The following is a 16,571-nucleotide window of genomic DNA, read 5'->3' as shown; positions in this document are numbered from 1 at the left end:
TGTCATCGAACTAGATGACTGTAGAGTTGACACTTGACGGCTATTCAAATTTGCTAGCTGTTCACGCATGTGAGACGCTATTTTGGAGAGGCGAAGTTTACTGCTTCCCCTTACCTCACTCTTGTCCCTCAAGTGCTCGGCCGTTTGGACATTGCTGAGACCTCTCTGAACTCTCTATTACCACTGGTACTTCACTTACGCCAATGTATGTGTAACCCCTTCCCTTCCGATCCTCACCAGCCACTCTATGCGACAGCTGCTGTGACACCAGGCCAGCACAGCCGACCTTGTGAGACACTGCACTATCCAGAGCAACTAGCTGATAGTGTGTTGAGTAGAAGTTTTATTCCCAGACTGGGTCCCAGAAACAAATTGATACAGGATTATTTGTTGCAACAAACCAAAAGGAGTACACCAACATCTCAAGTAGACCTCTCGTTCTCAAAAATCACCTCCTCAATTCGTTAATGTAATAAAGTTACACTTAATTACCTTTTACAATGAAGTCTGTTGATATCCTAGATGCCTCTACTATGGGTAGTAACAAAATCAAATGCAAGGTAGTGTGTTGGCCACTAAACCATGATTGACATATGCACAGCCCATTGACATGCTGAAAGATAGAGCCGACAGACCTCTGACTGGAATGACAGATTGTGGAACAATTCAGTTCGCACTTGTGTGGTGCTGTCATGTTAGAATTCCTTCCAGCAATTTAGACAATGAATACTGCTCTCTTGTACACATTTTCCTTAATAATTACCACGAATATTGATGCCCTATCCATTAAAATTTACCAAACGTATATCATGGAAGCTTATCACAAGCATTATTAATTGATTTCAAATTGTAGCTGTGACCACAGTCTGTGTGCTGTTACGTATTAGACATCTTGTACCAAAATCAGATCAAACAATAGCTTCAATTTTGGACACAGCCAGGTGCAAGCTCACTCCCATATGGGACTTTCAAGAAACAACCTCTGCTTCCACTATATCTGACTCCAATCACTTTCATTAATTGTTGATGTTTGTATTACAAATGATTGATTGATATTTATATTATTTTACTACAGTACCCATTTTGATGCTAATCTTCAGTTACCCATTTAGTATGATGAATATTTACATGTGTGCTATGATTATTTGCACAATTAGATCATTTAAATTTTCCATACTTGAGCCTCAATGAAGTTCCAAGCTACTGCATGAATTTATACTGAACCATCAACATGTTCCCCTAGCTACGGAGCTGTTCTCCATTACCATATTTACACAATGAACTATCTGTTCATCATGTTCTTGAAGTGTACTCAGTTTCTGTTGCTAATGATTTGCTGTTGTTTACGGATTTGCCAGGATGTTTCCTCACTATGTTGTTTACCTCAAATAGCTATGCAGCGTTCACTCATTTCTTCTGTTACTTGGAAACGTATGACTGTTCTCTGTGCTCCACTGAAACGAATCCTGCAAGTGTCATCTGAGCACTGGTCTACTTGCTTGCAGGAAGACATTTCCTGAGTCATTTGGATTCAGGTGTTTTTGAACATGTATTTCAAGATGTTCTGCTTAAAAGGTTGTTACCAGTTCTGAGTTTGTCAGTGTTCTTAAAAATTATTCACCCTTCATACCCATCAGCAATGTAGTGATCTGTGTTTGCAATTGGTCCTCTGACTTTACATTTTGGGCATTAATTTACACAATTTATCACTAGAAAGTCTCAAGTCTTTACCAGTGGCTAAATTGGAGTTTTTCTGCAATGACCATGAATGATATGGTTTCACCCAACCAACTGCTCACATTGCATGAGAACTATGGAAGTGATGTATGTTAATGCCCAGACATGGCCTCCACCTTTGTATAGCCACCCATGTCAGACATAAAACTCAGCAATGTGGATACTATGCAAGATTATCAAACTGCCAGCTTGTTTATTGTGTGATTGAGAACATTGCGTGTCGAGAACCCAAACTGTTTAAGATTGGTGCCATGTGAGTGATGCTACACATCTGTGTATCTACTTCCTGCATTACCAATACCTTATTCATCTAATGAAATCACGATGGGTGTATTACATTATAACAGCCATTGATACAATACCTCTGTACCTTCAGCATTCCGCTCCAGCAAGTAATTTAGCTGTCAATTTCCAGCCCTTATCGTAACTTTCAGCATCTCATTCTGTGTCAAGCAGACAACTTATGTAAGGTGCTACATGTGGATTGTCTTGAGATTCTATGAATTAGAAGTGAAGTTACACGTTTACATCCTTACTTTAAAAAGACAAATTATGTAAACCATAATGCCGAATATCCTTAAATCTACCCATACTTTTGAATCACTGTTTCAGTTGCTTCTCCACATGTTTTCCTTTCACTAGAGATTGATGTGCAGTGGCTTCCTACCTCTTATTGCTCAAACACCTTTACCTTCTAAAGAGATTGGTAAGCAGTTCTGTGAACCACTGGAAGAAGTGACTATAAGAACCTCAGCCAGTACACCTAGATTGTACATATAATTGAGGCATGGACCCTCCATCAGATTAGTACATAGCTACAAGTAAAAAGCGTTTAATCTTTCTGCCAGATATGTATCACAGCACCTTTCTTAATATATTAAGGTTGAACTGTCTTGTGAATTTTATCAATAATAAGAGTATGTTAGTATAATTTAATATCTAACTGATTGTTCTATGGGCACTCTTTATAAAATGTTGGTAACTGATTGAGCCCTGCACGGATTTTTCACTTTTGCATAACACTTTCTGTAAATACTTTTCGCTATAGAAGGAACCAGTATTTAGATTTTTGGTATATAAAATTTATTAAATACTTACACAGAACCTAATGGAATGAAGAAGTAATTTTATTTAATGTTTAATTGTACAACATGGCATAGATACTTGTAATTTGGGTAATTTATTTCTGTTTCTAAATAATTTATAGAAAGAGTTTTAATATTTAAGAGAGAACCATACTTACTTTGTAGGCAATGCTGCTGTCTCAAATGTTATAAGAATACAAGTGGAGAAAACTAAGCATAAAATATCTGTAGTCACTCACTATAATATGGAATGCAAACATTCCTCTGAATGTTATAAGAATACAAGTGGAGAAAACTAAGCAGAAAATATCTGTAGTCACTAAGTAGAATATGGAATGCAAACATTCCTCTGAACACAAGAGACTGGACAAAGACAAGAACTATCATTTTATTATTGATTATTACTATGCACACAACTTTGTTCATATTAAATATTTTGCTCTAAGAGTACTTCCACTGAGCCCTCCTCTAAGACACACCAGACGGGATATTACAATACTGAGGACCCTGCACAGGGTGGCACTTCTGCGCCCTGCAGCTACTCGCAGAGGCCTACTTCTTCCTGCAGGCCACCACAGCTACGCCGCCTCTGTTTTGCCCATAGCATTCCGCCGTCACCACTACATGCCCTATCTCTTCGCACCAACCATGTCACTCCTCTCTGCGCAAAGCACGACATGGTGATGCCATGGTGTTGTGATGAATATATTTTGATCCATAACACAAGGGACTTAAACCAAGATCAGAAACATGAACATTTTAACTCAATGTAAACTTGTTGATCTACACATTGTAAAGCTTTATCAATTCTTCACTTATTTTTATAATAACAATTGTTATCAAATTTAACCATGTGTAAATCACCCTAGTTATTGACAAATTCACAAGACAAGTAATCTCCCCCCTCCCTTCACCCTTCGTTCATAAGGCTTCTCAGCATGCCTGTTCAAGGAAGTCCTAATGTTCCATCGCTCTTAGTACACAGTCCTATCATTATAAACTTACTCCTGCAGAAGGGGAATGAGTGTAGAGGAGACCACCTGCTTGCATGGAGTAGAAAGCATAACTTAAAAAAAAATAAAATTATAGAGAACAGTTTATTTCCTTGAAAGGTTTCCAGTACTTATCGAGAGCCAAGCAGCTGTAGAAACTGGTCGCAGCTGGTCCACAATTTTAGCATGTGTTGCTGAGCTATCATTGCTCCCACAGTAGGACTGCTGAAGAAGGGACACCTTAAGGTGGACCTTGTTCATGATTCTTGGCCAATAGGGGTGCATAGTAGAAGGGTTACATGGTGCCTGAGACGTGGTCATGCCAGGGAGCAGAGCCGGCGGCTTTCCTCTCTTGCTTGGCGACCCTTGACTAGCCAGCATGTACCTTTTCCACTCTCCTATGCCTATTCCGGATTCTCAGTCAGAATGACTACCCTTGTGAGCAGGGGGTTGAGCCCTCAGTGCAATATGCACTCCTAGTTGCAGTCTTGATTGATTTCTTGCTATGGTGACTGTTAACATATATGTCAACTCCTCCTCTTCCCATATTGTCTCTGCTTGCATGTGCTGAAAGCTTATATCCACTTACATTTATATTTTTCATATCTACGGTAATATGACGTTCTGATGGGCACAGTACATCCACTGCATTCTCTGCTTCTAAATCTTATAAGCAAACAAGAATACTCACACTTGTTTCATGAACTAAGCTGTATTTTAAATTAGCATCAGGTTCCCAGCACACCTCATCCCAGTGTAACTGCTGCAATCGTTAAATCATGAATTGAACACAACATTTTGGAGGACTGTTTTGCATTACTGTTTGGAGCTGTGTCATATATTGTAACCAGCTGTGCATCATGATCTACTGTTTTTTAATCCCCTAATATTCTGATGCAATACACTAACATCATTTCACACTGTATTTTTATAAGAATCTTGTGACATTTTAACATCTACAGTGCCTGCCTGTCGAAGCTTTTTATTATGCTTGATACCTTTCAATGTTGTATCACTGAAGACTGATCTTGCCCTAAAAAAAGAAATACTCTCATGAGTTTCAATGCGCCCCCCCCCCCCCCCCCCCAGCACCCCATTAAGGATTTTATTATCAACCCAGCCAATTTACTGTCCCCTTTCCTATTGAGATGCAGAATGTATCTTATGAAATCCCACCTACCAATAGCATCAACAGGAACCAGACCCATGTCTGACCCCATAGCTGCCCGAAGCAGCCAATTCAACTCCATCTTCCAGTTGATAATGGTAATAGAATAATAGAATTATAGTACTTCAAGTTGAATTGGCAGAAACTGACTTTATTCCCCAGAGTAAGCTAATTTTTAAGGCATCATAGGCTAAGAATTCTGAGGATTCCCATTCTGAAATGGAGTGCAGTGTGTCTTCAAATGATGGTTTAAAGCACAATTGTTGTCGTATACCCATGCGTCTTCAGTTGATAATGCACGTATTGACTCAGCCCAAGTGAACGAAGATCCAACAACAAATTCCAAAATGGCAGATATTAATGGATGGATGTCCTCTAATTGAGTACCTCATAGTTCATCACATAGCAGAACAGAACTGTTCATTCTTGTCAGTGCCCTAAAGTTTGCAAACGAGTTTATGAGATAGATGAAATTGCAAAGCAGCATGGACACCATATTGTTAGATTACCCTCATACCATTATCATTACAATCCAATTGAACAGATATAGGCTTCATGTGAAAGCTTATATTGTGGAAAAGAATGATACATTTATAACTACAGACGTTGGCAGTACACAGTATGTCAAAATCTGCATCGACAGCTTGCGTAATACAGGCAGAAAAACTGAACGATACAGACATTGGTAGGGACATGACTATGGAACTTTTCATTCTAAAACTTGCTGAGTGTATTTCAGCTACAGGAGACCGCGAAGATGATGGCATGGATTTATTACAGCGAAGTATGTAAGTATTAATTACTGGTGCTTATGAGTTTGTTTGCATGATTGTTTCTGCATCTGCATTAAAAATTATTAATAACATGAGTATTCATCTTTGGCCTCATGTGGTTTTCATCATAAGACATCTTTCGTTAAATATATAATTTGTAATGCTGTATTAGGTTGCACAATGAAAGAAATCAGCTTTTAGTAACCCATTAAATGATATGTTTCTGATATCACGCATTTTTACACCTTGAAACAGATTTAAATATATTCAATCACTGTAGATGCCTAATGTAATCAACGCAAAAATCTGTTTGTTTAACAAACTGGATTATTAATGTTCAAAACACGAAACGTTAAACATTGACAGTATTTAAAGAAAGAAGCTACGTCATGATTATTGACAAAATTTTGTGTGTGTGTGTGTGTGTGTGTGTGTGTGTGTGTGTGTGTGTGTGTGTGTGGGGCAGGGGGGGGGGGGCACGCGTGCGTGCGTGCAGGTACATGTAAGTGTTCATGTTACTAAGAATGCTGTTCACTGTGGCACGTTGAGTATGCTAGAGCACCGTCACCTGTCAGAGTGCATGAAATGACAGAAGACAACTGGCAGCATTGCAATGTATTTTCCCCCTCTCTCTCTCTCTCTCTCTGGGCAAAATGCACATCACACCTATCTTTGTAGCTGCTCTGGACTCTAGCCAGACCAATGTCTCTGCCGGGTATATGTATCATAATGGTGGTAGGATGTTAACGGAATCTGAGCAGATGAGAAACTGAACACGTCTCATCTGCTCCAGTGCCTTCAGGATTGCATAGAGAGCAGCGGTAAATACAGTATATTTGCATGGAAGGCAAATCCTAAGGACTTGGTTGGTGAACACTATAGACCAGCCAAGGGAGTCTCCTTGTTGTGATCCATCAGTGTACACAACTGTAAAACTGAGATGCCAATCTCAAATGTTAAAAACCAGAGAGTGAAGTGTAAAATATGGTGAGTGATCTTTCTTATAATGCATAAAATCTAAAATAATTCTGTAGGAGCCAAGGGGCAGATATGCTCTGACCTCGCTGGAAGACTTTAATTAAAGCTTGCCACACCCATTCGTCATCTGTTGCGAATCAACGCCCGTGAATAGCTTGTTTTAGAGGTCCAAACACATGAAAGTGAAATGGTGAAAGGTTGGGACTGTACGGTGGATGTTACAGCAGTTCCCACCGAAACTGCTGCAATGTTGTCTTCGCCGCATTGGCCATGTGTGGGCGGGCATTATCATGCTGGAGGATAACGCCACTGGACAGCATGCCCCAGCGTTTCAACTTGATGGCTTGTCGAAGGTTCTGTAAAGTGGCTTGATAATGCTGGGCATTGATGGTGGTTCCCCGTTCCAGGAAATTAACAAGCGGTGGGCCCTTGTGGTCAAAAAAGGAGGACATCATGACCTTACCAGAACTGGTGTGCACGGCCTTTGATTTCTTTGGAGGTAGTGAAGTTGCATGTTTCCACTGCTTGCTCTGATGCTTGCTTCCCGGTTCAAAATGGTGACACCATGTTTCATCACCTCTGAAAATACATGACAGAAAGCTGTATTCCTCCTCATGATAGCATTGCAGATGACTCAAGACAGCATCATTTGAGTACTGTGCTGTTCGGTGGCCAGTTGGTGAGGAATCCACTGCACACAGATTTTTCAAGTTCAAGTGTTGATGGATGATGATGTGCGCGGTACCCATGCTAATGCCCAGTACCTGACAGATCTCATCAACGATGATTCTGCAGTTGTCCAAGACTAAAGCATTCACTTCCACAACAATTTCCGTTGTGATGACATGCTGAGCCTGTCCAAGACAAGCATTGTCTTCCAGTGACTTGTGCGCCTCAACAAATTGTTTGCGCCATTCCACAACACTGGAACGACACAGCCTTCATCCGTCGATACATTTCACGGTCTCCAACTCCCTCCACCGCCAAAAATCGAATCACTCATCATTGTTCCTGCTTACTCGCCTGCATGTTCGGTAGTGGATGATAACTTACTTGTGTGACCAGCTTCCCTTCATCTGTTTCCCTTCGGCGTGAAACCACACTGGCGCTATGCAACATCAAACTGTGTTCATAGAAAAGGATAGTTGCTACTCACCATAAAGCGGAGATGCTGAGTCGCAGATAAGTACAACAAAAAGACTGTCAAACGAAACTTTTGACGAAACGGGCCTTATTTTCATCAGAATTAGACAATAAACACACACACACACACACACACACACACACACACACACACACACACACACGACCACAGTGTTTAGCTGCCAAGGCCAGACTGCAAGCAGCAGTTTACACTCAGTGGCCTTGCCACTATTGAACACTACCTTTCCCAATGCTCAATGGATTCCAAACCTTCAACCTCCTTCCCAGTCACCATGGCCAAGTATATCCTCACCAACAATTACTTCACCTTGGAAGGCATAACTTACAAACAAATCTGGGGTATGGCTATGGGCACCCACATGGCATCATCCTCTACCAACCTATACATGGGTCATCTAGAGAAATCCTTTCTAATCACCCAGAATCCCAAACCCCTTACCTGGTTCAGATTGACTGGTGACATCTTTGTCTCCAGAACCTCAACATCATCTACCCATTCACCTCACCTCATCCTCGTCCACCCAACAAGCCACCTTTCTCGATGTTGACCTCCATCTCAAAGATGGCTACATTAGTATCTCCATTCATATCAAACCTGCCAATCACTCCACTTTGAAAGCTACTAACCATTCCATAACAAGAAGTCTCTTACACACAGGCCTAGCCACCCATGGCCGTTGCATCTGTAGTGATGAGCAGTGCCTCTTGAAATATACCAGGGGCTCACTGAGGCCTTCACAGACCATAATTACCCTATCAACCTTGTACAAAAGTAGATCTCCCGTGCCTTATCTCTCCAGTGACCTACCACCTCCAAAAATCGCATCATTCGGCCACAGAGGAGCATTCCCCTTGTGACTCAGTACCATCCAGGATTGGAGTAACTGAATTACATTCTCTGCCAGGGTTTCGGTTACCTCTCGTCGTGCCCTGAAATGGGAAATGTCCTGCCCACTATCCTTCATACCCCTCCCACAGTGGTACTCCGCCATCCACCAAACCTACACGATGTACTCATCCATCCTTACACAACTCCTGCTCCCAATCCCTTACCTCATGGCACATGCCCTTGTAATAGACCTAGATGCAAGACCTGTCCCATACATCCTCCTACCACCACCTACTCCAGTCTGGTCATTAACATCACCTATCCCGTCAAAGGCAGGGCTACCTGTGAAACCAGTCATATGGTCTACAAGCTCAGCTCCAACCACTGTGCTGCATTCTATGTGGGAATAACAACCAACATGCTGTCTGTCCGCATGAATGGCCACCAACAAACTGGGCAGAAAACAGCTGGACCACCCAGATGCTGACCACGCTGCCCAATGCGACATTCTTCATTTCATATAGTTTTAAACATAAGAATCACACAGCGAACTGGGTGAAAATAACTGTTTGGTACATTCACGTAAATTTTGATCCTCTATGATGTCATCATCAGAATGAAATTTTAAGAAACCATAAAGTTACATTGCGAGAAGGCAGAGTTTCAAGCAAAAAATTGAAACTAAACATGTTCCAGCCTTTGCCATGTATTTCAATGACTGCTTCACTGTCTGTGCCATCTGGATCCTTCCCAACAACACCAACTTTTCTGAACTGCACAGGTGGGAAATCTCCCTATAATAAATCCTACGTTCCCGTAATCCTCATGGCCTTTACCCAGCAATCCCCTTCCCTGTTCCTATTCCTATTCAAGCAACACATCCCTCTATTCCATCAACAAACCCATGGTCTTCTTACTTCTCTCCTTTTCACTGCCCCCTCCCCCCTGCCAACCATCTACTCTTCTGACTGCCCTAGCTGCTCTACCCTCTCCCAACCTCGTTCCTGTATGCTTGCACAAGTAGAACTTTGCTGTCCTCCACCCCAACCTTGCATTCTTCCCTCTCCCCCCCTCAGCCTCCTCCTTACCCACAACACTCAGTTTGCATCTCCAATCGTGCTGCTGCTTGCTGTCCGACCTTGGCAGCCAGAGATTGTGGTTGCGCGCGCACCACGCAGAGCATTTTATTCCTTTATGATGCTCTCAAAGACTGAAGATTTGTGCACATAGTATGTGGAACAGAATTGTGTGTGTGTGTGTGTGTGTGTGTGTGTGTGTGTGTGTGTGTGTGTGTGTGTGTGTGTGTGTATTGTCTAATTCTGATGGAGACCTATTTGGACAAAACTTTGCTTGCCTTTCTGCGATTCAGCATCTCTGCTATACGGTGAGAGCAATTATCCTTTTCTAGTATTCTAACTAATATTGTCATTTTTGTAACTGGATTTTCTGGAGATTTGTAACCATGTGTGCGGGCGCGCGCGCATGTGGTTTTGTTTTTGTGTTTTGCGCAATGGCGAAAATTTTGGTAGTTTAAGTATAAAGTAAAAACTACATATTGTGAGTATATTTGGACAGTTTGAGACAATGCATAAATTTAATGAAAGATAAAATTCTTATTGTTGATGTTTTACGTTCTGTGATGACAGCACACACGTTAATCTGTGAGATCAGTTGGCAGCAAACGGCTACATAAGAACAGTCAGTGACAACTTCCAAAACTAATTGCTTGATGAGATAAGTATTGTAACAGCAATGATCGATACGTTTTGAGCAATGTAGAGCTATAGGAAAAACAATATACTTTCTGCACAACTTCACTTTTTTAAGCAGTTACTATACTAATACAATGAAACAAATAAATATGGTGTGGGTTTTTTCTTGGAGGCTACCATAAACTGCTACTGCAGAATACTGCTCTTTTCTGAAGCAGTGTGCTTTTCACAAATGCAAATCTTCCTATTAGATGCAGAGATTGAGAGCATTACAAAAAAAAACTTTTACCACCATATTCACCCTTACTGCAAATACATGGAATGGCATTTCGAGGGTGTTGTCAGCTCCTTGTGCTCTATGTTATGAGATTCCACAGCAGTGTTCAATTTGTTGCAGACTACTTGACCCACCTTCTGGTACATGTGTAAATTCTGCCAACTTACGGAAGATTTTGGATTCAGTTTTTTTGTACATATATAGCAGAAACTTTACCATTACGAGCAGTCAGCTGTTTAAACTCCTAGATACAATGAGCTTTCGAAAGATGTCACTGCGAAGGATTACAACTCAATTGACACAATTTGAAAGCATAGCATTTTATTCCTTTATGATGCTCTCAAAGACTCTGAAGATCTGTGCACATAGTATGTGGAACAGAATTGAATGTGAGCTGCAAGTTAAGATGCCGCATCAGTGGTAGTGACTTATGTATTGGCTTAAATAACTATCATGAGGAGGAGGTTACTACTAATCTCGAAACTAAAAGGATTTAGATGAAGATGGACAATGCTGATGGTTGCTTTAATAGACCACCTGCTTCAAGTGTTACAGTAACAGAATACTTCACTATAACTTAAAATATATTGCACATAAATTTCCCTTTATGATTTCAACTTATTAGCTACAGAGCAGAAGGTTCACAAGAAACAGGCAGCAGAGAAATAGGCATATGTGAACCTGTTTCATGCTACAGGGACCAACTTGCTGAAGCAGCGAGACACTTCTTATGGCCAAATTTGAATCATAGCTTTCAGTCTCTAGGTACTAAAAATGATTAAACATAAAAGTATAGAATTAAACTTACTGGTATATGTGTCTAAAATTGACGACAAACATCTTCACACTTGCCAGTGAACAAAGATCTAACTCAATGAAATTACATCGAGCATTTGGTCTTTCAGCTTGAATTTTTGCTATAGCTGCCTCAGCCCTCGACTGACTGCGACAAGCAAATACTACGATGCATCCATGGAATGCTAATGATCTTGCTGTTTCATAGCCTACAAAAACAAAAAGTGCAGATTAGTATTTAAATACTTGACATAGACACTAATACAGTGTTCCTCAAACCTTTTGGGTGAAATTAAAATGGGTGATAGTGGATGAAAAAATTGATTTTATTGAGACGGGGAACCAACAGCTGGAAATGCATACTTGTTGTGTTATGGACATACATAGCATACACCGCATGACAACAACATAGCTCATAATAGTTGGTCAATGTGATGACTGCCAGTCTCAATGCACGCATGGCAACGGTGTATGAAGTTCTGCCGCACTCTTTCAAAGATCACTAGTGTCTGTTGTGCCAGGAGACACAAAGCTTGGACTCTAGCAGCAGGTCTTCATCCACTTCTAAGGAGGTTTCACACACCAATGCTTGACGTAACCCCACTCGTGCAGCCCATGGAACAGGACCTCTCCTTCCAAACCAACGATGAGAGTATGTATTGCTCAGGTACTCATTGACATTAACATCGAAGTGAACTGGTGTACCTTTGTGCTGAAACCATATCATTATGTGGACAATAAGGGGTACAATCTCCAAGACCTGTGGCAGCACATCTCGCAGGAACACCCGGTAACACGGACCAGTGAAACAGGGAAGCAGCAAATAAGATCCTATTAGGTGAGCTTGGACAATACCCACCTATATTTCCTCACTCCAGAAATGGCTGCTGTTACTGTTAAAAACACAATCAATGGTGAATGAGGCCTTCTCTGTAAACAATACAAACTGTACGAAGTTATGCTCTACAGCACTGTGGTGGATAAACCGTTGACAGAAGTGAATGCAGGGCTCACTATCTGTTGACCCCAGTGCTTGCACATATTCTACGATAGGGATGCAATAGTTGTTCCACCAGTACTCTACACACTTTTACTTCCAAGTGTGCATTTCATGGGCACACTGATGGGTGCTTGTTGCTGGATGGTTGGCCACACAATCCAACACTGTGTCCTCAAAGTTGGTATCCATGGAGATAGACTTCTTCCAATTAGTACCCCTGTTGGGAAAATATTCTCTGCACATTTGTGCTGATTTACAGACACCACATCCTGCCTCACTGTTGTGTACATAGTTTCGTGTAGTCAGCGCGTACACAACTTTCCCACTAGAGCGCGCCCCGCTAAGCACAACAGCGCAGGCGCAGTGCTCATCGGTCTCCGCACTACGAGATGGCACTGCCTTAGAGACGGACCAAATTCTGCTTCCGCTGATCCACGTATTAATATGTAACGCAGCCAATGAGATTGCTGCTAACGTAGAACCTTTTCTACTCGCGGATCACACTCGCGCAGTGATACATGAACACACGAGGTATTATAACGAGTGTACAGACCTCCGATTAGTCAGTCTGATTTGTCTGTACCAGTCTGCATTAGTCTGTGCCAGTCTATAGTCAAGTTTCAGTCTGCGCCTAATAAGATTGTCATATTCCTGTACATAGCCATGAAGATAAATGTATAGACACTTTGTCAAGTGTCAGAGATATGTGAGAATAAGATTAACGTACCAAGACCAAAGGAATTTCAGATTGTCAATTGTAAACAGCATCCAGAATCAAGTTACGTAATTCTATGCTTTTTATTATTTTAATAAATGTGTGTGAAAATTAATCAAGTTCTGTTTAAAGTTGGTCACCGTCAATCTGCTACTCTAAGTGTGCAAGTGACACTTCTATTGTTTGACCTAATGGCAGAAGATAAACACACCACAATAAGACCACGAGACATATTGCTGACGCCTACTTTGTTAGAGCGACAAGTCAAATAATCTAATGGTGTGTGTACGGAAGGTCTTACAGTACGCACACCACACTCACTGTACATGAAATGCATATCTGCCAACTCTCATAATGAGTAACGTTCCATCTTTGACTGTATACAGTAACACAACTCACTATAGTCACGTCACAAACTGTCTGATGCAATGGGCAACTGAAACCAGGGATACTTGTGTGCATGTGGCCAGGTTAATGCACTGATGTGATGCTTATGATCATTACATGACACATGGTATGAGCTAAGTTGTATACAGTATGTTTATGATTTACACTGTTTATCACCAACTGCCTGCTCCAGTGTTCAACAGTCACCTGGGGCCTTTGCGAGATTGTGGGAGAATGGCATGTGCTGTTGCAATACATGCACAAGACTCGTGGTTGTCTCTTTGAACAATTACTATGAGCTACACTGTTGTTATGCAGTGTATATCCATAACACAATAAATACAAATTTTTGACCATTGGTTCCCAATCTCAATATAATCAGTTGTGGACCCATAGAAACCTGTTTCAGTTTGACTCAAAAGGTTCGGGAGACCCTGTATTTTACTCTTGTCAGCACTGTGTTGATAAACTGTGACAAGTTAAACAGGGTGCTAGATTATAAACTGACTGAGACAACTGATTTTCACAGGCTGTAACAACTGAGCCACCTACCAGAACAGATTGAGTGGAAAAAAAAAAGAGAGAAAGGCTATTGGCCCGGCACCTGGCAGAAGTATATCAACTTAAGGATGCTCTCCTGTAATGCTGCAGCCCTACTTCTTCCTCATAGCCTATATTGCCTGTTTATTATCTGAAAACACAATATTTTCAGAAGGGTCTTGCACTCATATGAGGGTGGCTTGAAAAGTTCTTGGAATCACCACGAGAGATCAGTGGTAGCGCGAGTTGTTCACATGATATTCATTGGACTGTTGCCTGTAAACACATGTCACATCAGTGTGCTTGGAAGAGAGCTGTGGCAGTGATGTGGCTCTATTGTTGTTTTCACGTAGTGATTTGCAAAGATGGAAAAAAATTGAGATTCGAACAGTGACTGAATACTTTGTAAAGAAAGGTATGAAAGCAAAGGGCATTCGTGCTGATTTCCAGAATACACTGGGGGACTTTGCTCCTTCATATTCAACTGTTGCCAAATGGACAAATGAATTTAAATTTGGTCAGGAGAACTTAGATGATGATCCACGCAGTGGTCAGCCAAGATGTGTCACTACTCCAGAAATCATTGCAGAAGTTCACAAAATGGTCATGGAGGATCACCATTTGAAAGTGCGTGAAATTGCTCACACTTGCCAGATGTCATCTGAAAGGATATATAACATTTTAACTGAAGAATTAGAAATGAAAAAATTATCTGCATGATGGGTGCCACGACTCTTGACACACGCCCGCACACACGTGCCATTGCCATGGCAAAATTACACAAACTAAGGTATGAATTGTTGCCACACCTGCCTTGTTCACCTGCTATGGCTCCATCAGACTTTCATCTGTTCCGAAAACTGAAAATTTTTCTTGGTGGTTGAAGATTCACTTCAAACAAAGAACTGATAGCCAGAGTTGACAACTATTTTGCAGGCTCTCATTTTAAAGATGGGATCAAGACACTGGAACATCATTGGACCAACTGCATTAATCTACAAGGAGACAACATTTAAAAATAATAAAAAGTTTCAGTGATGTAACTGCTTTTTTTCTATTCGGTTCTGACAACTTTTCAAACCACCCTCGTACTTCTTAGTTTCTCCAAGTCCAGCCTTTCCTGTTAGTTATGTACTTTGTTCACTCAAAAGAAATATGGGGGCTAACTTTTTCTGCCTGTTCCTCCAGCATGTTTATCTATTCTACAGTAGTCTCTCTCTCTTTCTTGACAGGGTCATCAGGTCACTGTTGAATGCAAGACAGTTGATTCTAACACTGTTTTCTGAACCTTCAATTTTAACTTTGTTCAGTAAGCCTTCCCCAGCTAATTCCTTTTCCCTTCTTGGACAACGTTCCCTAAAACACAACTGAATAGAACTGGAGAGAGTCCATCACTCTGTCAGACACCAGTTTTAATTAAATTAGTTCTCACATGAAAATTTACTTTTGAAAATATCTGTGTCAAAGCTAAAGACATCAAACAGTACTTCCCAATCATTCAAATCACAGGCTTTTTGGTTGTCAACAAAGACACTACCTGATCCTTCGAGATGTAATTTTCCAATACTCTTTTCAAACTACAGATATGCTCAAAGCAGGATCCGCCTTTCCTGGCTCCAGCTTGATCAAGATTACTGAACGCAGCACTCAAGTCATACTTCTGCCAGAAGAATGTTTATGAGCAGCATTTTGGATTTCGTCTGTAACATCACCTTTAATGTCATTGTTGTTGTTGTTGTTGTTGTTGTTGTTGTTGTGGTGGTGGTCTTCAGTCCTGAGACTGGTTTGATGCAGCTCTCCATGCTACTCTATCCTGTGCAAGCTTCTTCATCTCCCAGTACCTACTGCAACCTACATCCTTCTGAATCTGCTTAGTGTATTCATCTCTTGGTCTCCCTCTACGATTTTTACCCTCCACGGTGCCCTCCAATGCTAAATTTGTGATCCCTCGATGCCTCAAAACATGTCCTACCAACCGATCCCTTCTTCTAGTCAAGTTGTGCCACAAACGTCTCTTCTCCCCAATCCTATTCAATACCTCCTCATTAGTTACATGATCTACCCACCTTATCTTCAGCATTCTTCTGTAGCACCACATTTCGAAAGCTTCTATTCTCTTCTTGTCCAAACTAGTTATCGTCCATGTTTCACTTCCATACATGGCTACACTCCATACAAATACTTTCAGAAACTACTTCCTGACACTTAAATCTATACTTGATGTTAACAAATTTCTCTTCTTGAGAAACGCTTTCCTTGCCATTGCCAGTCTACAATATATATCCTCTCTACTTTGACCATCATCGGTTATTTTACTCCCTAAATAGCAAAACTCCTTTACTACTTTAAGTGTCTCATTTCCTAATCTAATTCCCTCAGCATCACCCGATTTAATTTGACTACATTCCATTATCCTAGT

At 41.0% G+C, this 16,571-nt stretch overlaps 1 protein-coding gene across 2 annotated transcripts in view; it reads right to left on the bottom strand.

Moving 5' to 3' along the window:
- The window catches only part of LOC126262679 (WW domain-containing oxidoreductase), a 196,519-nt gene that overhangs the window by 130,552 nt on the left and 49,396 nt on the right, over window positions 1-16,571 (bottom strand). For both annotated transcript variants that reach the window (XM_049959455.1, XM_049959454.1), the window contains one exon: window positions 11,524-11,719. In XM_049959455.1, the coding sequence (XP_049815412.1) occupies window positions 11,524-11,719 (196 nt within the window). The remainder of the gene's footprint in view (window positions 1-11,523; window positions 11,720-16,571) is intronic.

Source organism: Schistocerca nitens, chromosome 6, assembly GCF_023898315.1.
Source record: "Schistocerca nitens isolate TAMUIC-IGC-003100 chromosome 6, iqSchNite1.1, whole genome shotgun sequence".
NCBI lineage: Eukaryota > Metazoa > Arthropoda > Insecta > Orthoptera > Acrididae > Schistocerca > Schistocerca nitens.
The sequence above is the reverse complement of the archived record's forward strand: the minus strand, read 5'-3'. Positions and strand labels throughout refer to the sequence as shown.